Raw genomic sequence first — 23,892 nt, forward strand, 5'->3', positions numbered from 1 at the left:
CTCCGCCAGTTCCCTCATCTTCCCCTTTCGTTGGAGCTTTGTCTTTGATATCCACGGGCAACGTGTTCCCATTCGTTTGTCTCTGGGTTCTCTGAGCCGTGGAGGTTTATTTTCGGGGTGACTTCACACAAGGGCTTGGATAAGCCTGATGTAGAAACTTGTCGTGGTGGATCCCGGGCCGGTGGCCGTGTCTTCAGAGTCGTATTTGGGTTGGATGCCAGGAGGCAGGGGCTCCTTTTAAGCAGCGCCATGACTTGCTTCCTGACTTAGCTTACATGACACGCCCCTAGTTTTTCCATTTCCCATCTTCCAGCTAGCTTGAAAGGCAAATGCAGGGCCTCCAAGATGAAAGGAGAGCTGCTTCAGCAGAAGGCATTGTTCTATCACAGACCTCCAGTCCAGGATAGTGTAAATACCCACACAACAAGAGTCCTCACCAATACGTTCCTTCCTGAGCGCTGAATAATCTTCCAGTGGCTCTGATAGCCAGTCTTTCTGGGTCATGTGGACTCTTGGATGACGGTCCAAGAGAGATCCAAACAAGGGAAAGGCAGCCGAGACCCAAACCAGAGGGAATTAAAAACAGACTTGGACCTGTGGTGTTTGGTCCCATTCAGGGGTTATTAACCTGGGCTCCACCGACCATAAGTGAGAACTCCACGGCCAGATGGATTTCAGGAAACTTACAAAGTCGCAGGACCAATATACTAAATGTGTTTTCTAGGTAGAGGCTCTAGAGATTTCACGGACTCTCCAAAATTAAGATCCTCTGATGACAAGAAAGATTTTAAAAAATAGACCCCAAACCCCATAACATGACAAGGGAGACTCCGGGAGGTGCTGTGTGTGTCCCTTACCTTCTGTTCCCTTGACTACGGTGATTGTATCATGAGTGTCTACATACGTCCAAATCAAACCGTGTACGTTAAATACGTGCGGGTCTGTGTGTATCACGTACCAGTCTATATAAAAGAAGAAAAGTTTGAAAAGGAGATAAAGACCCTCCAAGCCAACAGAAATGCAGGGCTCCTAGTGACTGTTTCACCTGGCTTTGGTTACAGTACCCAACTAAGGAGAATCTGTGCTCCACGTGCCTTGGGGGACTGCCTCCTACTCACCCGACATTTACCATGGATCTGATATTTTGCTAAGCGCCTGGTATAAAAAAAAAAAAAAAAAAAAAAGGTGAGATACACTCCTTTCCCTTGAGGCAATCAGAGATGTCAAAGCTGGATTTTGACAAGGGGTGGGCTGATAGATGGGGAATCGGCATGTGGAGTAGACACAGACGGGAAGCCTTTGCACCAGGCAGAAGGGTGTGCACTTTTACAAGATAGAAGGGAGGCCCGGGGGAGGGTTAGCGGGCCGCTGGGACGAAAGTGAGTCAGCGGGAAGTAATGGTGGATCGAATGCCAGGGGCGAGGGGAAGTGAAGAGTCCAGATGGTACCCGGGTTCCTGGCCCCAGGAGCGGATGAGCACTCCGCAGGTGGAGTGTCTTCTTCCTCAGGGAAACCTCAGTTCTGGTCTCAAGGCCTGTCAGGTGATTGGATCAGGTTCACTCAGATTATCCAGGATAATCTCCTTTCCTTAAAAATCAGCTGATTGTAGACACTAGTCACGTCTAAAAAAAATACCTTCACGGGGCGCCTGGGTGGCTCGGTCGGTCGGATATCCAACTTCAGCTCAGGTCATGATCTCACAGTTCGTGAGTTCGAGCCCCACGTCGGGCTCTGTGCTGACAGCTCCGAGCTTGGAGCCTGTTTCTGATTCTGTGTCTCCCTTTCTCTCTCCCCATCTCCAACTCATGCTCTGTCTCTCTGTCTCTCGGTCTCTCTCAAAAATAAAACTAACCATCACACCCACAAACTAGGATCCTTTATGTTAAAATTTAAAGTTATTTTATTTGAAGGTAATATTAACCACAGGAAAATGGGTAATGGCGAACCTCGACGTGTAATTTATATTAGTGCAAATTGAATGTTCTCTACGAAAACAGAAGGAAATTAATTATTTGATATACCTGGTCCCACCCCTTTGTGTTACACACTTGACTGTTCAAAGCAAATATGTTCATGCCAACTAATTTACAGAAACTGTGCTAAGAGGAAAAGATTATGATACTTCAAGCAAATAAGCAGATACTTTTAAAAAACATTTTGATTTATATATCTGAGAATTTACAAGATCGTACAAGTTTATCATAATATGCTAACTTTTTTTTTGTAACATTTATTTTTGAGAGACAGAGACAGAGCACGAGCAGGGGAGGGGCAGAGAGAGAGAGGGAGACACAGAATCTGGAGCAGCTCCAGGCTCTGAGCTGTCCGCACAGAGCCCGACGCGGGGGCTCGAACCCACCAACTGTGAGATCATGACCCGAGCCGAAGTCATGATGCAACTGAGTCGGATGCTTCATTGACTGAGCCACCCAGGTGCCCCAATAATATGCTAACTTTTAAATCAGTCATTATTATCCTAATTTTATGTCATGTAATGCTTGTTAATACAGTGTGTTTATATCATTAAATGAAATAATGACAGTGACACTTAGCGTGGTGCCCGCCATATTATATATGCCAAGTAAAGGTTAGACATCACTGTTAGAATTACATCATGTTGTCTGTTAAGAGTTTCCAAGGGGCGCCTGGGTGGCTCAGTCAGTTAAGCGTCTGACCTCTGCTCAGGTCATGGTCTCCTGATTCGTGAGTTCGAGCCCCGCGTCGGGCTCTGTGCTGACAGCTCAGCGCCTGGGGCCTGTTTCAGATTCTGAGTCTCCCTCTCTCTCTGCCCCTTCCCCGCTCTCACTGTCTCTCTGTCTCTCGCGCAAGAATAAATAAACATTAAAAAAATTTTTTTGTAAATAGTTTCCTAAGAGAGAAGACAGGTGATTGTTGCAGTTGTAGGAAGTTGGTTTTCTCTACTCCAGACTCCTCCATTAATGTATTTTTTCCCTCCAAGAGATTTTAGCTGTTTAAAAACCTTCTGTGGGAACTGCCGTGGGCATCAGTGAGAAGACACAAGCACAGGGCTAGCTGCAGCCCTCCACATAGACAGTCCACCCTGGGAGGAGGTGGCTCATGGCCACAGGGGTGGGAGTTGACCCCAGAGGGGCTGCCATCCCGAGCAAGACCAGCCTGCCCTCCTGCATTGCTGCCGAGGAAACTGGCTCGTCTGAGTGGTGCCAGAAGGTGCGAGTCAGAAAATAGCACGAATCGTGCAAGGGGAGAGGAGATTTCTCCCTGCCCCCGCTGGCTCCATGGGATTCCTGCGTGAGAAGTCACGGGAGTAGCAGACATTTGAACCCCCGGCTCGGCTCCCCTTGAGGGCCTCCTCGGGTGGAATCCAGTCTCCGTAATTCCCGTGCTTTCCTAGTGACCGGCGAAGTATCGATAGTAAAGGATCTCACTGCACCACACTTAATGCCTTGACCTTTCCGAGCCACGGTGTGTACATCATCTCCTTTTATTCCGTCCTTTTAGAGTCAGGATGCATTTTTTTTTTTTTTTTATTGCTCCTTCTGCTCTCTTTAGTTGGTTTCTGAGAAGTGAGAAAGTTTAGAAGCAGAAAGGAAGCCAAGTACGATGCCCAAAGGTGCTGGTTTTCGTACACGCCGAAAGGCCTACGGAAATGTGCGGCAGAGTTAGTTAATATGGCCCAATGCAGAGCTGTCCGCTAAGTCTTGACATACTGTTTGCAGTCTTGGCATTCCACGAAACGTCTTGGCAAAAGATTATTCTCCACCACCCCCCACCCCAACCGACAGTCCGGAGCCCTCTTTATAAACGCTCGCAAAGTGTCATGTGACATCTTAAATGCTCACTGTTTCCGCTGTTGGTCGAGTACAGACTGACTCTTGAGTTAACTGTTAAAGGACTAAAGATAGTCATGGCCCCCGTGGGGCGGCTCTTTTAACCGGAATAGAAGGATGTTTTTCCTGAGTGGCTTTTCGGGGTGGGTGCTTGCTACACAGCCCCTCCGTGGGGCCAGCTGTGGGCACAGCTGTAGCCCATCAGAATTACAAGAGTTTTTAAATGTAATCACATCCTCCAGCTTGGGGAATCACATTTAGAAAGTCCCAGAAGATATTCATAAAGCCTCTTCATCTGAAGCTTTCTGACAACGAAGGCAATCTCTTTTTGTTGTCGTTGTTATTTAAAAAGTAATACGTCCAAACATTCTTTACATATGTGTATTTTTTTTTAGCTCAAAAACGTCCCTTCCTGGAACACCCACATGTGAGCTAGCCTGTCCTGCCTTCCCAGGATCCTTCTTTTCCATTAACGACCTCACTGATGTATGCAGAGATTCTGCCTTAATATCACTGGTTCCCTGCGATTTTTTTTCTTATTACCCAGCTTCCAGGTTTTTTAGCACATGGATCGCATGCCTCTCTACCCTTTCCATGTTGTTCACGCCACAGACTCGTGTCAGCCAGGGTCGCCTGAGACCTGCCTGCAGTGTCATTTATTGGCTGTTGAGGCAAGCATGGAGGTTGAAAAAGTTGACGAGGGAAGTGATGTTAACAGGCCTTATATGCCATGCTCAGATGTTTGAACATAGACCGTGGTCGGATCGAAGATAATTATGGTGGTAACGTGGGGGACGAATTAGGGATTTAGGGTGAAAGGAGACAAGGCAATTAGTTAGGTTGGCATATTTCCATTAATCAATATTCTTTAGATACAGCGGCTCTTCCAATTATGACTGCACCCAGCTGGGCTGTCTTCAGCTCCTGGATTCTCAGTCTTGTCCAAGATGCTATCACGAAGAGACTTTGCTAAATGTCCTGGTGAATTCTGCGCTCATTACATGTGCGGCTTTCACATAATGGCATCTAAAAAGGAAAGGAGGATTCTCTGGTTGTTCTCAATGTCCATCTCCTGGCTCCTGCTGACCGTTTTCTTTCTGAACTGCTCACCAACCGATGATTCTTTCTAGAATCTTTCACGCATGATTTCTAAGTGTTGTGGTAATGCGTGGCATTTCTAGGCTTTATCTCTTTTTTTGCCTTGTCGAAATTTGAGGTATGGATTTCTCTTTCTCCATTTTCTGGGCCTGACTCCTGGCACTTTCTCAAAGCGTTACTTTTATAGCTATATTCACAGGTGTTTTTGGCAGTAGGGTTTCCATAGCCTTAGAACTTTGTATTCCCTGACCAGCTAGGTGAGCTCTCTTGCCTCGTCCTCTCCTGTGCTAGGCTTCACTCCCCTCTCCCACCCTCCTTCCAGCAATTGTTTTTCTAATATTTCCCATTTGGCACCCTCCCCTATGGGAAATAGAAAAGCCAGGTAGTGGTGGGGCGCCTGGGTGGTTCAGTTCATTGAGTGCCCAACTCTAGATTTTGACTCAGGTCGTGATCCCAGGGTCATGAGATCAAGCTCCACATCAGGCTGTATGAAGAGCCTGATTAATATTCTCTCTCTCCTTCTGTGTCCTCTGCTTTCTCTCTCTCTCTCTCTCCCTCTCAAATAAAAAGAAATTTTTGTAAAGCCAGGTCGTAGCACATAAATGTTGTCACAATGGCTTAACACTGGTACATGTCTTCTCCTATTGTGGGGCCCCTCTGTTTTTATTCTTCTTACTCAGAAGTGTATAGGAAGGACCATTGCCATGAGAAACATTCCTTACTCAGTATTTGCAAGGACATCCCTGGGCTCTGAAAAGGGAAGGTCAGTGCGGAAGCCACTGGTAAAGAGAGAGCAGAGCACGTCAGACGAGAACCCGTGCATCACAGTAGTGCTCTGGGCTAACCTAGCGTACAAGCACTGGCCGAAGGAATTTGGGTAATACTTACCCACCGTGGCCTTTGGATAAATTGTATTTTGAGATGATAGTACAAAGGGCATCCTTGACATTTCCTCATTTGTACATAAGCGAATACAAAAATCAGATTTCATTTCTGTGTACTCAGAGTAGCAATCAAAGGATCCATTCTCCTCCTCCCCCTCCCCCCCTCCTCTTCTTCTCCTCCTCCCTTCTCCTCCCCCTCCTCCTCTTCTTCTTTTTCTTCTTCTTCTTTAAATAATCTTGTTCTTTTCTATGGAAAAATATGTACAAGTTCCCACAGTCATAAAGACAGACCTATTAAGATTCTCTAAATCATGGCATAAATGAGCAGAGGAAGCTAACCCTTCGTCCCACCTAACGAGCCTCCCACGTCCGCCCCGATTGTGAGCCCCTTCCCCTATCAGGGTATTAGGAGTGAAATGGACCAGGATATTAACACAGTAAAACACTCACAAGCTCAACACCACTTCTGGCTTCTCACCCATCACTGATGGACCATCACTGATGGACCATCACTGATGGAGGCTAGCTTCTCGACCATCACTGATAGCGGGAGGCGGCACGCTGGTGTTTCAAATATCCAGTAATGACATAAAAGATAGAATTACCCATTTTTATTTTCTCCCCTTAGGAAATAAGAGATGAAAGAAAAGGAAGAGAAATAATAACTCCCAAATACGTGTGTAGCACAGGTTACTGGGCATCTTTATGTCTGTTTACCTCGGTTCTTCACAGCAGTTGTCCAGCGTTAGTATAGGTATTAGTCTAATCCCATTTGAGAGATAAAGAAGGTTCAGAGAAGCTACATGACTTTCCAAAGCACAGTGGGTCATCAGCTGGGATCTTCTGACTCTACCTCCAGTGCTCCTTGGACGCTACCGTTTCTACTGAGGGCTGTCTGATTTTCTACCACGGGAGGTTTTGTAACTTGTCAGCAAGTTGTTGCGTGACGATCATTTGCAGAAGCTCTCTAGCAGCCTTGTGTTAGAAGGTGGTGGCGTGGCCCCTGACTGGGACCCTGCCCCTTGAGGGCCCCCACGTTTTGCATTGGCTTCCTTTCGGGGGCTGGGCCAGCCCTACTATCGAGGTGGGCATCCTTGAGCCCACACTAGTACCCATAAGGGTGCCAGCCCCCATTCTTCTTGTTCGGGGCTCTGTCCCACCCTCTACCTCATACGTGGGATCACACACGTGCCTTAATGAGCCCTGGGACACATGACTGTGGGATCATTCTGGAGCCCTACAGGCACCCCTAATTCCACTAGAGTGTCCTGGTGAGCAGATGCCCAGTGTAACATTTCTTTAGCTGAATCACTTGAGATTGGACCGCTAATGTGATGTAGACTGACTTGGAGTGACTCCCATTGATTATAAAAATATTCTGGGCAAAAGTATTTTGCACATCTAGGGATGGTTCTGTGCTTGTCAGGAGCTATCAAGTATCAAGGGTCTGAGATTTGACTCTAGGTGTGAGCTAATAAGTTAGCCTGCTGTAGTTTAATGGATGTTGGCCGAAGACACGAACCTCCTGGGTCAGAGACAAAAGGAGAGCTTATTACTCATAGCCATAGCAGTAGCCAGAGTACAATCATTTTCTTGTGCCACTTTCTTAAGTCCCAGTTCCCACAAGGTGACACAGAGAGGGCCAGGCAACACTGGCACTTTCAGTGGATCGTGTTACCAGAGGGAAATTCTGAGCTCAGGGAACCCAAATCCTTTCTAATGGATGAAAGCATGCTTGACATTTTGCTCAGGAGGAAGAGACTACCCCAGTCCGTTTTCCAAAGCTGTTTAGTATAGAAAAGTCCTTTAAGAGGTAGTTCAGAAAGACAGCCAGTTCCTCTGCTCCCAACACGTGGAGAAACCTGAGATACTCATGGAGAATTGCCTCTGAAGGGTAGGTTCCTTCTGCCCCGTCTTGATCGCAAATGCACAAGAACAACAGACAGGAACCCCAGCCTGCCCTGGGATGACCCCAAGTCCTCAGGATTATCCCTAAATAAAAGTGGTTTCCAAAAGAAAAGACCAAAGCCAGGAAAGAAGGAACACGGGTGTTGGGAAAGACATGATTCTACCTTGTGGGTCTGCATTGAACTCTGACCATTTCCATCCAGGTTAGTTTCAGATTCTACAGTCCTGTCCATGGGCAGCACCATTTAGCTTATGGTATGATGTGGGAGCTACTCACCTTTGCTTAAAATTATCCATACCGCTAGCCTGTGTATTACGACGCTTAGAGTGGTCACCATGACACCGTTCTTTCCAGTTAGGGGATTGTGTCTGGAAGATCCCTGTAAAATTTGCTTTTGTTGTATGGCAAAGGAAATGTATCAGTCCCTTTGTTCCCATTAATCTATTAATACGGCTTTAATTATGTGTTTTCAAGTAGCATCTATGTCTGTCCTCTGTGGATATTATGTGAGGAACGTGGAATCGGAGGAAGTGAGAAATGATGAGGGTATTTGGACCTCAGGGAGGTAGTTTCAGTAGGGTCTCTGGGGGGCAGAAGAATAGTTTGAAACTACTCGATATCAAGGCAGAGAAAAACCAAGCATCGGGGGGAAAAACAGATGGGGTGGTGTATTAGAAGTCATTCCACTTTATCCTGGAGTCTATCCTGCTCTTGGGCTTTGAGAATAGATCTTAAAATGGAGTTTTACTTTTCCATCTCCTTAGTTTTCCTTGGCTTTTGAAAGGAATGTAGGCAGTATATTCTAAAACGAACGTCAGGGGAGTGTTTTCAAAGGAGCAACTCAAACGCAGTTGTGTTTGCTCACTTGTCAGTGTCACCCTCCCTTCTCGACACCCAGCTCTGCATCAGCTGTGTGCTCTATACGTGCAGACGCCTTCAGCCCCGGAGGCATATGTCGCTCGTGGCTGTCACCTCTTTGGCCACACTCCTGTGCAGATGCTGCCCCCCAAGCACGCCAGTGACTTTGGTTACAAAACAGCGATACGTACACGGATAGGCCTAACTTGACTTTGTGGCGGTAAACGCCTCAGCTTTTCATTTCCTGGCTGGTATTTGCGATGTGGAATTGCAACACCACATTTACGTGCATTTTTGCCTTTAAAACGTTCTGTGGTGTTGCAACATTGGAGGAATTCCCAGGGATCCTTAATCTCCCTACAAACGCTGGTCTGTAAAGTCAGGACCAACTCACCATCTCAGAGTAACCTTCTTGTGCCCCTGCCGCGTAATTCTGATTTCACACTGCATGTCTTCAGATTGTCCCCGTGCTGCCTTCCAGCTCAAGCTTCACTCTCAAGGATACCAATAAAGAGACAAAGGAAAAAAAAAAATTCTTAAAAAATGTTAGCTTTTTCTCTCAAGAGCAATTGAACTTAAACTACTTTCCCTATTGTTTTCCGTGAAGTCTCATTTAAAATATTTTATTAATGCAAAGACGTGCATTCAGGGCTAAGGACCAGTGAACAGTAGCCATAGCAACCAGGAAGCCATTCGGGAGGAGCAAAAATGCAGTAAAGAGTAAGTGTTTTAATCCTTAACTTTAATCCCTTTACTTCCTGTTCTCAAAATGAAATATAAATCAGGCACCGTGGAGCGGTGATTTTTCTCTGAAAGGGATGTTGGCAAAAGAGGATTAGTAATGGACAGACGTGTTTAAGGAATTTAATCACACAATTTGTTGTCAAACTTTCGAGACCATGAGTGACCAGTTCCTTTGAGTGGCGTCAATGAGAACCAACAAAACATACTTTGAAACTGATGAGAGGGTTGGTGTAGGCGGCACCTCTGTTTGCTGTTATTGTCACGTCATTTTAGCCCATGGTAATGACTTGAGAAACCAAGGAATTTGCTTAGTCTCCCCCCACCCCACCCCACCCCCCCCGCAGTGGGGCGGTTGGAGACTGGGTGGGGGCGGGGGAAAGTGTCCTGTTGGTCAAATAGAGATATTCTTTTGATCTTCAAAACACTGGGGGAAAAGTAAGTCACCGATATGTCACATACTTCCTTTCCTTGATGTTTGATTGCTTTGGGAATTTTACGGAGACGTGAGCTTTTCCATTGCCAACAGACTTTTGGGTTTCTGCTGAAAAGCCCAGGCTTTAGTTTTTGTGAACAGTAAAACAGAGTTCTTAGAAGGGGAGATAATTATTCTTTCTCAGTGTCTCGTGTTTTGTCTCTAAGATTTTCTTTTACATGGGGTACCACTGACTTGTTGATTTCTGACGAAATGAACATAACCTGATTTTCTGTCTTTAAAGTCAGACCCAAAACATGCCCCCGCCACTGGCTTCCGGTGTTGGTTGTTTGACTCCACAGCCCATCGGTTTTTCCTCGTTCTACTCAGGAGAATTATTGGGGACTGCAGGAAGACATGTTTTTCGTGGCACTTTTCCTTCTCTTAGCATATACGGAGTAGTGCTTTGATGCCTCCGTTTCTAGTGGACTAAAAGTTACCAGTGCACAGCGCTCTTTGCAGAGATCTGAAGTAGCTGTAGCTTGTGCTAGCTTTCTGCAGTGTCAGAATGTGAAATTACTTCCAAGAATAACATCTTCCCAAGGGGGCGCTCATCGTGAAGACAGATGTGAGAGTGTGTGAGAGTGGAGATAGACATGGCCGACCGCCGAGTTTGAAGCTCCTTGTAGACCTTGGGAACAAAAGTGTCCACGCTAAGGCCTCCAGATGACAGGACATGTGGGGAAGAGAAACGGCATCCGTGCTGTCTAGCTTAGAGGAGTGCGTGCAGCATTGGCAACGACCTGCTTCTAATCCCTCGTCTTGACCCAGTGTTCTTTCTCCCCGTTCTGTCAGAAGAAACAGGACTGATCTAGTCTAGGACAGAGCGTCTGAGATGGAACCCTTGCACCACGAGTCACTGCTGGCAGCCCTCGTCATCCCCCACCCCCTAGCTTCCCTTGGACTTAGTGTCTGTCTAGTCTGGATTTCTGGGACAGGGTTAATTTTTTGAGAGGAGATTGGAGCTCATTAGAGTTCATGGATGGTAAGCCGAAAGACCAAGTATTGTCGGTGTCCAAAGGAGGAACGGTACATTCTGAACATGGAAATCACTTTGGCGGGAGCTGCAGAGACTACAGGAAGCCTCTAGAAGACTCCACTTGCCGCCCGGGGTTTCACCCTAGAGAACTTCTCTGAACCAGGCCTTCTTTCTGATGACTCGAGAGAAGACCATCGTTTCCCCAAAGGAGCCAAAGGTCACATGATTCATGGATCACTCTAAGGCATACGGTCCTGGGACGAGAGAGGGGAAATTACTTTCAGTAAAATACTTCTCTGCATTGACAAAAATACACCATGGGTGAGCTCTTAGGTTGACGACATTACCTCAGGGGGAAAAAGACTCTGGAAGAATGTTAGGCTGTGTGGTGACCAGGGGAACCAGGGCCATGGCTGGTCACTCACTCAGCCAGATGTCAGAAGATAGAAGCTATTGTCCTGCCTGCGTAGGTGGTCACCAAGGGGGCTAGGGTGTATCTGGGGCCCACTCGGCTCAAAATTTCTGTTTTCTGCTTCCCAGATACGTGCTACGTGTCGAGTCTTTAAAAGCAAAGGTAGCAATTTGGATTTGTTCCCAGCCCTTCCAGATGAATGAGAGACAGGGAGGGAGATAGTAAGGAACTAGCATTTCCAATTGGAAAGACTGCTTGTTTGTACATTCCAAGAGGCAGTAGATAAAGAGGACTCATGTTATCTGGTGAAACCTGGCATGACCAGGGACTGAGCAGTATGAGGAAATAAACTTCCCAAGTGTCTATTTTTTTAACTTCTGTTAAGGTTTCGCTTGGCTACTTCCTGTTTTATTCTTAGTTGATCATCTCAGTGTGCTTAAACTGCTCCGCTCGTTTTCCCTTTGTATCTCGGGAAGACAGGATTTTATCTGTCTTTAGGGGCCGCTCTTAAGGATAAGCATGGATTAACGAATTCTTAGCACCTGTTAATTCATTTTTTGATTTGTTCATTGTTGACCCATCTCCCCAAACATTTACAGAGTCCCTTTCACGTGGAAAGAAGCACTATTTTAGCTTACATGAGCAAACAGACACGTTCTGTTTATAAGGAGCTTTTTGTCTTCTATGACACACACACACACACACACACACACACACACACACACACAGTTTATAAATAAGTTACTATACAGTGTAGGAAACTACGAGTCCCATCAAGGGTGATAGAAATTGCCCTTGCCACTTGAGAATGAACAAGTGACTCTGGGATTGGAAGACCCGGGGACGCTTCAAGGAAGAGGGCCTCGGAGAGCACGCACGATGTGTTGCAGGTTGTAGAGTCTGGCGCGAAGGGGACTCCAGGTACAGGAGGCTCGTGGCCGGAGGTACAGTGGGAGACGTGGACGAGCGGTATGGAGGAGAGCGTCTGGGCTCCACGTGGCTCACGGGCCTGGGGCATGGGCCACGAGGGCCAAGCGAGAGCCAGCCTGGCAGAGCCGACGGTCGGGGCTGTAGGTGACGCTTGGTGGAGGGACCCCACAGGGCTTTGCGGGTGGGGACCTGGCACGGTCAGCACCGAGCTTGGGGAAATTAACCCGAGTGCGGAGCACGGCTCCGGCGGGAGAACGGACAGCAGGGCCTCTCCGTGCAAATGACAGCCTTCAACTGTTACAAGCAGGCATTTTAAAAATGGTCCAAAGACTGGTTGAAATCAGCTTTAAATCTTTTTCCGACAATTCATTTTAATGCAGTGAAAGGCGGGGTGGGGGGATGAGTTCTGCCGCTAGTCTCTCCCCACATTGGCTCAGCTGTAGCACAGGCAGGGGCTGTAGTCAGAAATCAATTCAAAGGGAGACAATACGGATGCGGTAAGACGGACGGGGGAAGTAATTGCTAGATAGCTGGCTGCTTTAATTAAACTTGGAGGACACTTGACTAGGAAGAAAAATGCTACACTTGGCTGGATGGGATAGCATGTGTGTGGCCACATTAGCGCACGGAGCCGCTGTCAGGGGGAGTCACGAAGCTGTGGGAGGGACAAGGTCTTCATCTTCAGGACCTCACAACCAGGCCCCGAAGGGTGAAGGAGGATGTTTTTTGGTGACCTGTGAAATTCCTAATTACTACTTCTCTAGTTGTCTTAAATACCCAATCCACCCTTCGGTTTCACGTTCTGCTTTGCGATGTTCCTCCAAATGTAGTTTGAATCCACCTTAGACTGTGTCCATTTGCATATCGTTTTTCACTCAGAAAAAAAAAACAAAAAACCGTAAGATTCTCGGTGTCAGTTTTAGAATAATATTGACTTAGGAAGAAAATGGTGCTTTTACAAACGTAGCGATACAGAAAATCCAAGCTGCCTGCCTTTCTGATTTCAACATCCTCTCAAAGCTCGCCCCCACCTCTGCCCGGGATTTCTAGAGAGTACTACCGACCTCATAAGTGCGACATGTAGAGGTAGAAATCCCCCCTCCACCCCCCACCAGGGTTCTGGAAAGGTCTTGTTGGTTTTGATTTCTAATTTACTTTAGACTTTTCCAAGAGAATGAAAGCTAGCTGTATTCTTCTGAGATAGAATAATTTCAGGGTGATATTTGTGCATGAAAACTACGCTAACATCTCGATCCAGATACCGCGTGGCCCCAGACTCTATCTTCTGAAGATAAACGAGACCCCAGGGAATCCCTCCCGACAACCGTAATAGCTTCTAGTGAGGAAAAGACAGTTAACTATGTGTTACGCGAGCCACTTTCCGTGGGTCACCTCATGTCATACTGTAATAACCCCACATAGAGTTGGTGTTCTCACACCCATTCTGCAGAGGATGCTACTGAAGCCTTTTGAGGTGACACATTGTGCCAAAGGCCTCACATCAGTAGGTGGGGGAACTGAACTTTGAAGTTGTGAATTTGAATTTGAATTCGAATTTGATCCATATGACCCCCATATGATACAAAAAGACAGAGAGGGAAATACCTAAAACAATAGGAGAAAAAGAAAAATAAAATACATGTTAAACAGTGCTGTGGTGCTTCCACGCTGGATATTAATGGAAAAAGAAACAGTAGAAATTATTGAATGCTCTAAACCATGAGTTAGTGAAATACTTATCTCATGATAACCTACCACCAACAACCGTGTAAATTATGTGGCATTAGCCACGTCTTACAGAGAAAACCGAGCTAAAGAGATGTGAAACAACTTGTTTATTGTTGTCTAACATTTCATAAGTAAGGATACGGAAGCTCAAACCCAGGTATTCTGGGTCCAGAGCCTACACTCTTACCTTTCATGATCTGTATCACAGATAAGCTGTTGTGTAAGTGGCTGTTAATGGCTTCATGTCAGTAGGGCATGTGCTATTTTTCAGAGATAACTCCCTCTGGGACTGAGATTTAACATCAATTCTGGTGCCAGCGAATACTTTGATCCCGTTTGCAAATGGCACTGAAGTAGGAAATGAAGCAGCCAGCTGAGCGACAGAATCACGTAGTATACAGCCGAGAGATCCTGTCCCCCCCTCCCCCCCAATGACAACAGGGCTTTGAAGAGTCAGCTTCTGAATATAAAGGACCCCCAGAAATACAGAGCTTCCCATGTGAGAAAAGACGTCGGGATTTTACTTAGTAGCAAGTTTTATCTGAGCCATTCTCTCAACTCCACAAGGACACCGAGCTGAGTTATCTTGTACACTCCTTTATCTGCTAGACCTATCATAGTTTTGGACGCATGGTAAGGGCTCGGTAAATGTGCCGAATGAATGAATGAGAGAGAGAGAGTGTGTCTAACGTGGAGTTTTGAAAGCTACTGATTCTTCTAGGCTGCAAGGATAAAAGTGGAGAGTCGAGAACACGGGATGTGTTTGTCCTGGTCAGACAGCTAGTTCAGTCCATCAGTACTGGGATGTCATTTACACGTTTGCACGTCCAGTTAGGTCTGGTGGTGAGAGTAAGTGGGGTGATGAGTGGAATAATCCACTGTGTGGGAGAGCAGGGACTGACATTTTAGGTAAGTGACTTCTGTGAGTCAGGCATTAAGTCCTCTCTGAATCTACAACTGACACAGCTCAGTGCTATCAGCCTGATTTTATAGAAGGGAAACTACACTCAGGCTAGTGAATATACCTGCCCAGGACCCCACAGTAGCTGAACCACGGTTTGCTAAACTGAAACACCCGAACTCCTCCTGCGTACGTATTCTCTTACCTGTATAAAATCTATAGACGTTCAGACACACTAAACCACGGCCCCTCTCAGGGCTGAAATTCTGTGATAACTGCAGCATTTCGAGGCTTCTCAAATATTCACAGAGCCATAAAGCAGACAGTGAGCCAAGTGACTCCGTGAGGTCTGCGGGAGAAGGGGAGAGGTGAGCCCCTGTGAGTGGGAATCGCGGTGAGACAGATCACGGTTCCATGGGAGGCAAAACTTTCTAATGATCAGACCCGTTGAACCCAAGTTGTAGGGAAATGAGTTGTCAGAGGCATTTAGACAAAGGCCAGGCTGCCACCGTGCTGTGCAGTGTTGTCACCGGGCACTTCGATACCATGCATTGAAATTTAAATTACTTAAAATTAAGTTAAATCACCTTAAAATTTGGTTCCTCGGTTGCACGAACCACATTTCAAGTGCCCATTACTCACATGTGACTAGTGGCTACTTATTAGGACAGAGCTGAACTTCCATTATGGAAGCAAGCTCTCCTGGACAGCACAGTCACAGAGCAGATGCGTAGGAAGATTGGACCCTGGTTCCTTTTTACTCTGAAATTCTGTTTCTGTGAATAGTTTCCCTCAACCACCATTTTTGACTGAATAACCAGTAGTTTTCTTGTATCTATACTGGGACAGATTTTTTACGTCGCTTACAAAGTGTATCTATTCGGATAGTTCGGCATGTTCGTTAATTGGCCGTGGACAAAATTTTGGGCCTTTGGTGTCACTGCTAAGTAAATAGGTTACAGAAATTCAGGTGCCTGACTGGCCAATACCTCATGTTCCCAAAGAGGTTTCTTCCAGTTCTGTTTTTCTAAGTCTTCACTATCATTTCTTTTGCTTTTGTAAATTGGTCACTCCCGAAGGAAACGAATTTGATAGCAGATTGTTGGAGATTAATTACCTATGATAGGCCAAAGCCACTTCATAAATGTCAGTGCTGAGGAATCCCCTAGAGAGAGAGTTTTTAGATTCAACTGGAAATTAATTGTAATTAATATAATAGGTTAATTCGTTGTAATTATTTTTAAGGCTTTTGGCAATGAGTTAATTCCCCAAGATCCACATTGCTCAAAGCGTCATAGAGAATGCTTGATGAGAATGTTCTGGTACTAAACCTTAACCCTCTGGAAAAATAATCCTACTTGTCTTTCCTTCTGGCTGAGTTTCTTCAGAAACATATTTTGGTGGCATTTGATTTCTGGAGAACAAAGGAATCCCTATAAGGTGATGCATAAACATGCATAGCCCAGATAGACTGTGCTCATTGGAGAACAGGAAAACAAAAGGCCTTTGATTGTGCCTCGTTTTCTTTGGAAGTATGTCTCGCTTGAGACCAACAGAATGCCTTTGCTCTTGGAATAAAATGTAATGGAACTGAAAATTGGAGAATCTGGGCCTTTTTCCCTTTCCTAATTATTTCCACTTGACTCACTTAATCTTGGACGATTATTCAATCATATCTGAAATGAGAAAATGACGGGAGTAGAATTTCCGTCTCTTGTTTCGAGAGCTTATAAACATTAACAGAATAGTCTTGAACAAAAAACAAATACAAATCACAATTGACGGTGCCTTGTTTTTATATATTAGGAAAAATCCCTGCATTGTTAGGGAAGCAGCTCAAGTTTCCAAATGTAGGAACCTTGTCAAGCCTTGATGGGTGATTTCATTATTAACGTTGAAAAACTATCATTTGGAACAAATATTTCATAATGGGAGATTGCACAGAAGCTAAGGAGCCAATTTGTTTACTTGCACCTGGATAGGCTGAGAAACTAAGCCCTAAAATGGGTCGTTGAAGATGAGGATCATTAATACTCCAAGACTCACAGATTGGTTTCTGAGACGCGGAGATGTCTCCTTTCTTCCTAGTATGTCCACGAGCCTTTCTCCATGAAGAGAAAGACGCATGCATTCCTAAAAGTCACTAAGAGCCGGATCAGGACTCCATCTGCAATAATAATACTTCCCGACAATCAGCACTGTCTAAAGTTGAAGCTTCCTGCCAAGATGACGTAAGTTGCCCACTACCGTAAGGAGTCAAGCCGAGTCTGAGAGCCCCTTAGCCAGGTTGCAGTGGGAAGTCACGCGTAAGACGAAGGTTTGGCCCCAGGGACACATGAGGCACCTTGGATGCTGAGTATTCTTGTAAATTAGACTCCCTGGTCATACTTTTAGCCTTATGGTAAAGGCTCAGAACACCCCACTTTCAGTAATCATCAGTTTACCATACCCCCAGGGTGTGGGCAGAGCAAGCATTGGAGAGGAGGAAAAGGTGTGCATCTGAACCTCTTTCAGTGCTGCTGATGGGCTGGTGCATTCCTGAACCAAATCAGATGAATTTGGGGGTGTCTACTAAGTTGGGTGCTCCTGGAAGCAGACTGTGGGCCAAGGGCTGGGGTGCATGAGTTCTTAAAGGAGTGCTCCCGGGAGAACCTGGGACAGGGATGGGGAAGGGAAAGGGGCTAGGCAGGAGCTCTAGAGCCCCATAGGGGGTTCTGGAGCACAAATTATGCCTCAAAGTTTGCCCCGCTGAGAGACAAAGGAGCACACGTCAGCCGTTCATATGTGTGTTTGGGGTGGGGAGTGGTCTGCCAGCTGTTGGCCGGAAAGTACACGGAGACCAGGGGAAGGGGACACCAAAGCTGGGGCAGGGGGTCAGCACAGGGCTAATCAAAGGGATCGGGGGCGGGATGGACGTGGGCCAAACATCATCAGCCTTTCTGCTACAGTTACGATCATCTGTGTCTTTCCAGATCCTCCATCGTTAGGGTTAACTGAGACATGGCCACATCGTATTTTCTAGACACACACACACACACCACTAGAGATCATAACCTCCTTTAGACGAAGCGTTGTGTCTCGTTCTTACAGACCTAGTCCTCACCGAATGGTCTGCCCCGACGCCGGCTGTAGAGTTTCCAAAGTGTAAAAGGGCAGCCAGTCAGCCAGGTCCTCACGGACTTCGTAACACAATTGTGCAGATGGAAGTCGTAACAGGAAACAAAGCCCCAAACACATGTCCAGTCGCAGGATTGTTGAAAGCAGGTCCCGCAGCTGTCCCTGTACCATGGGAGGCAGTGTGGGCCGGCCTGGTCGTGAGAGGCTTCCTTCAGGCAGCTAGCCGGAAACCGGGGCTTGGAGAAGTTACACTGGGGGGAGGAAGGCCAGGCAGGAGGAGGGAGCAGCCATGATAGATGGGCTATTTGCAGACAGCAAGGCCGTGCTCTGCCTACTTCTCTCCTTCTAGAACTCTCTTCCCCTTGATAGGCACTTAGCTCATTTCCCCAGCTCCTTCAGACTCGAATATATCTTCCCAGTGAGGCTACAGTCCCCCTACATTCCCATTCCGGCCCAGTGCAGCTGCCCTTACCCTTTTCTCGTTTTTTCTATAGCAGTTGCCACCTTCTGTTCGATTTTCTTATCTGGTTAGTTTGTTTACCATTCACTGCCTCCAGAATGGGGACTCCTCAGGAGGCCTGTTTGTCTGCTTCGATTGCTGATGTACGTCAGGCCACTAGAATGGTGCCTGGCGTGTGGTTGAGGCCCAAGAAATATTTTTCCAGCGAATGAACGAGAAAGATCAAGACAGGCAGTGGCACTCTGGAACTAAGGGGTGTTGGTTAGGGCAACGGAGTTGAACGACTCCAGGAGTGCCTTTCACATTCTGTGACGTAAATAGAGGTCCCTTGGTTATGAGACACAGCAGGCCTTTAAAGTAGACGAATTGATGATTAGTGGGTCACATTCTACTTCTTTCTGTAAAGATCAATAAAGTTTCCATAAAGGACAAGTTCTTTGCTATCTCCTAAGGATAGGTGATTAGACTGTAATGAAAAATTTTCTTAACTTTTTTTTTTTTTTACTCCCGTGAAAGAAGATAAAAATCCGAATTGTGTTTAAGACCCACACCTCATGTAACCATTGCTTGTTACGTGGTCTCAAGGGAGACATAATAAGCAGCCGTCACGTGAGGCGCGGGTCTTAAAGACAATTCGGGTTTTAGGATTCCTTATTTCTACAACTCATTTCCTCTTCCCTTAAACAGAAAGGTCTCAGCTCCGCGCATCAGGATTTGTAGAGACCAATGGTTGTGAAAGCCTGGTCCCTAGACCAACAGCGTCATCACCACCTGGGGACTTGTTATAAATGTACCCCAGACCTAATACGTCAACAGCTCTATGGTGGGGCCTACAGGTGGTTCTCACACACGCCCAGATTGGAGAACCATAGTTAGACATCATCCCTCATTGGAGAATCTCTTTCTATCTTCTTTACGTTCCTGGCAACTAAGAAGATGCTGAAATATACATTGTGTAATTTGTCTTATATAAATAGTTGGGTTTCTTACTCCGAATATAAAACTTTTATATAGAATGACAGCCCTCCCAGGAGCTCGTGCTATACCCCCCTGCCTCACCCATTAGATAATCCCTGGACTAGAGAACGTTTAAGAGCCTTAAATAATCCAGAAGGGAGAGAATAATACTAACCTTACGTATCGTTGCTGCGTTTCTATGCATGTGGTCTTCCTTTGGAAATTACACATAAGTTCCTCAAGGCTTGTTCAATTTAAGAAGCACTTTCTAGAACCATGCCTAATCCCAGAGAAAACCAAATTAACTCTCCCCACAAAGTCATGCAGAATTACACTCTTAGCAACCATGAGTATGTGTTGAAGCTAAGGAAGAGTTGCCTGCTTTGACTCCGGGAGTGTCCATGGCCATGAAATTTTTTGGAAAGACCGAATTGGTAGCGATAACTACAAAACCCTAGAGTAATAGAAAGCAGAGAGATGTTCATGTCTATGCTTCATAGAACATGTGGGCCCCAGATCACGTTGTAATGATGAAATGTAAATTAAAAGTGATCACCAGAACTCATTCGAAGCCTGGATTTTTTTCCAGTTTTTCTTATGCAGCATGTGTTAGGTTAGTACCAAAATAACAAACATACCTTCCAAAAGCCCTAAGAGGGTTAGCCACTAATTCAGATGGTCTTGGTCAGAGATTCCAATGTGGCAAAGCTGAGGAAATTATAATGTAATTATGTCTCGTTCACTACATGTGTTAAATGCTCTTTCTCTGTACTTGGGGTCACTATGCCATTTGTATATTCTTGGACTAAGACCTGGACATATGTTTGTCTCTTTATGAAGCTTGCTGAGGTCCAAGGAATGCTGAAGTTACTGCCTAGCGACTTAGTGATGTTTTGTGTGCGTGTCTGGTTTTCTTTCTGATCAGAGTAGTAGTTAACCAGCTCTCCAGATGAAAAAGGCCCAGTTTGTAGCATTTGCCAATTTCCATGGTGTAAATATTCTCAACCTGACCAAGTTCAAGCTCAAAGTTTGACATCATTGTCTGGACGGTTTGGGAAAGATACACACGAACAGCTCTCTTAGATGGGTGCAAGCCAGTTCTAACTCATCATCGGAATGTAGAAAACTTGGAAAGCGGAGGAAAGGATTAAACAAACAAACAAAACAGAGGAGGGGCGCCTGTGTGGCTCAGTCAGTTAAACTTTATTATTTAGTTATTTTTGAGAGAGAGGGAGAGGGAGAGTGCAAGCAGGGGAGGGGCAGAGAGAGAGAGAGAGAGAGAGAGGGAGAGCGAGACACAGAATCTGAAGCAGGCTCTAGGCTCTGAGCTATCAGCACAGAGCCCACAGCGAGGCTTGAACTCACGAATGGCAAGATCATGATCTGAGCCAGTCACACGCTTAACCGACTGAGCCACCCAGGCACCTCGGTAGTTCTCCTTTTTTAAATGTTTTCTTCCTATCAAGGGCTGTGCAGTGAGGCAATCTCTGTGTGCTTCCTGCCCCACTCATTAGGTAATTTCTGGACTAGAGAATGTTTAAGAGCCTTAAATGATCTGGAAGGCCCTTTCCTGCTCTAGTAAACATATCCCGTCTCTCCCCACTTATGTCCCTGGTTCTGTCTTGTTTCCCTTCTCCAAGACCCAAGCTGGTGTCGCTCCGGTCTCACTCTTCTCTGATGATCCAGGCACCCCAGGGCCGGTGGGTTCTTCCCTGACGTATCTTCAGGGCTCAGTCCCTCCCCCTTTCCCAGGCTCCTTTCCAGAGCCCTCTCCAAGAGGCTGTCTACCTAAGGTCGCTGTCCTTCCTATCCGCAGTCTCCCTTCTCTGTATATTGGTCTTCCCCAGCAGCAGTGCCCCCTGACATCATGGATTTTCCGGGTTCACTCTAGAGGAGAAGCTCCATACCAGTATTCCCAGAGCCTAGAGGAGCAGCTGACACTCGATAAATACTTGTTGGCTGAGTTAGTGTACTCCAACCCTAGATCTGAAGGTTTAGTTCTGTCTTGATAAAGGCAAAATGAATTCATATGCTCTCTTTAAACACGGAAGATGCTATTCTCAGTATATGTAACAAATATAGTTCTATATTTTTAAGGTTTTATGTCTTTATAGAAGCAGAGGTTTGTATGTTTCCTGTAGCTAAACTTCTCGTTGTGATTTTTCCCCATTCAAATTACACTCCCAGAATTCTTTTTCATAAAGAGATCAGATAATTTTTCACCTATTCTTCAGTCTTAGATTTTTTTGCCTTTATTTAAAAAAAATTTTTTTTAATGTTTATTTTTGAGAGCGAGAGACAGAGTGTGAGCATGGGAAGGGCAGAGAAAGGGAGACACAGAATTCAAAGCAGGCTCCAGGCTCTGAACTGTCAGCACAGAGCCCCACATGGGGCTCAAACTCACAAACTGTGAGATCATGACCTGAGCCGAAGTCAGAGGCTTAATCGACTGAGCCACCCAGGCATCCCTGCCTTTTTTTTTTTTTTAAACATATAACTCTTTAATATGTAAAGAAGTATTTTGCTATTATGATTAAATGAAGATCTAAATTGTGGTGCCTTATTTGTGTGTGTGTGTGTGTGTGCGCGCGTGTGTGTGTGCGTGCATGTGCAACTGACTGTTGGGTTTTTATTGCTGCTAATGACGTTAGTTTTCCTTTGAATCGTGCTCCATAATATTTTAAAATTTAACCTATGTATTTTCTTCTCATGTAAAATCTGTAGGCACCAAATTTCAGTGGGCGTTTCTCAGTTATCTCTGAGATATTTTCTTGGTCATACCTCTTTATTTTAAAAGCACCTTCCAATCTGGACCAAATATACTTGAGTCTGTTTTTGTTATCACTACAAGTTCTGATAAGATACAGACCAAATAAACGGAAATATAATTGGAAGCTGGGTTCCCAGAAGTAGAAACACATCAAAGACCGAAGTCAAATCTGCCTCTAAGCTGCGTACTTTTCCGGAATCACCTGCCAGGTGTTATCAGCCCTGGAGAAGTCACCATCCTATTGACTCTCTGTTAAGCCCAATGGCTGACCCACGGTTGTTGCTATTTAATAAATATATGTGTGCTGAATTGCATCGCATCGAACCTTAGGGCACGATGCCTTTGCGGGGAAGTGTTCCAAGGAACGGCTTTCCTTTCTCATCTGTCTTCTGTTTTCTCCTTCTCCTAGTTGCGGTCCAGCACAGAGCTACATCCCGACCTGCTCACGGATTGCCTCACCGTGCAGCCCCTGCCCTCGGCCACTTCCCCGCGAGATGCCGCTGCCGACAGTGCGGTGGGACGCTCCCCGGGGCCCGGGCCTGACCTCTATCCAGGTAACCAGGGCCAGCCGAGGCCACGGCCACTGTCCTCCCCCAGGCCCTTCCCTCTGGTTGAAGGGAATGCTCACATGAGAAGAATTCTCCTAAGATCGTCTGTATTTTGCCTTATCCAGGGGCTCCACGTTGCCCCCCACCCCTGCTCCCCATCTGATTCCTGAGCTGAGCTGGCAGCAGGCTGTTTCTTCTCATAAAGAAACACAGTAAAATAATGCATTAGCTCTTTTAGTTCTGGACATCTGCCAAAAGTCCAGGGCACCCAGCTCTCCCAGGTATCTTAAATTTATTAACTTGACTTAGACCCAAAGGAAAAGTGCCCCCCCCCCGCCGCCCCCCCCCCCCCCCTGCTGTAAGCAAGTAACAGGCTCCATGTGGATTTCTTAATGGAACAGTTATTGTCATGTTTGCATTTCAAAAGGAAGCCCCAGGTCTCTAAGAAGAATTTCACATCAGTAAGCCGCCCTTTAAGAATGGTTTGTGGACCACTGGGATGGCGGTGGGGGGGGGGGGGGGGGGTGGGATGAGACGGCCCTCCCAGCCTGGCGTCCTTCTGCCTGGGTTTGAATGATAGCTGACTCCATATTTGGAAACTTTCATCTACTAAGGAAAAATAAGAAAGGATTAATATGCAATAAGGAAGTTATTTGTTTCCGTTTACTTTGTTTGCCTGGATTTTTGTGCATTTTCCACTCTCTGTAATGATGATGTACCTGTGCAAACTAATTGGTTGCCATCCCTCACACGTGGAAAGCCCTTGCTGTCATGCTATGAATATGAAAGCGAAAGTTCCCCCAGTCCCACCTTCCAGACAATGGGGATTTTCTATTATCTGTGGATCACAAGTCCCACAGCCACCCCCATCTGATTCTGGAGCCAGGCTTTGGCAGAAAACTGGGGTTTTTTTCTTTTTGAAAGTACTCATAAGCCATAAAGAATTAAGAACTTACTGATGCATGACTGTAGGCTAGGAAAAGCCATGTTTGTAGGACTTTTTCTTAACTGGATAGTTCTCAGTTGATCCAAATTCAGGGCAAAGGGCGTTACGCAAATACTTGGAGAGGGTCCGTCATCAGGACATTCTTAATGTTGTCCCATTGTTGGTGGCCCTTTATCAGCTGCTCTGGGTACTTTCTCTTAGAGAAAACAAAGCCTCTGCTATTTGAGACCCTAGGAGATCTGAGGGGCAGACCCAGTCTTACAGACGTTTCGGCTACAGGTACCTAGAAACACATGAAATACACCAGAGTACAGTGTTATCAACTCATATAAATATTTTGTGTTAGATATATACATGAGAAAGCGTGACT

General features: G+C 45.9%; 1 protein-coding gene across 1 annotated transcript in view; it reads left to right on the forward strand.

The window, feature by feature from the left end:
- The window catches only part of GLIS3 (GLIS family zinc finger 3), a 298,713-nt gene that overhangs the window by 211,770 nt on the left and 63,051 nt on the right, over positions 1 to 23,892 (forward strand). Inside the window, 1 exon segment of the mRNA XM_053907755.1 lies at positions 22,438 to 22,582. Coding sequence (XP_053763730.1) covers positions 22,438 to 22,582 — 145 coding nt within the window.

The sequence above is a fragment of the Panthera pardus genome, unplaced genomic scaffold, assembly GCF_024362965.1.
Source record: "Panthera pardus isolate Hobbes unplaced genomic scaffold, ASM2436296v1 HiC_scaffold_20, whole genome shotgun sequence".
Classification (NCBI taxonomy): Eukaryota; Metazoa; Chordata; class Mammalia; order Carnivora; family Felidae; genus Panthera; species Panthera pardus.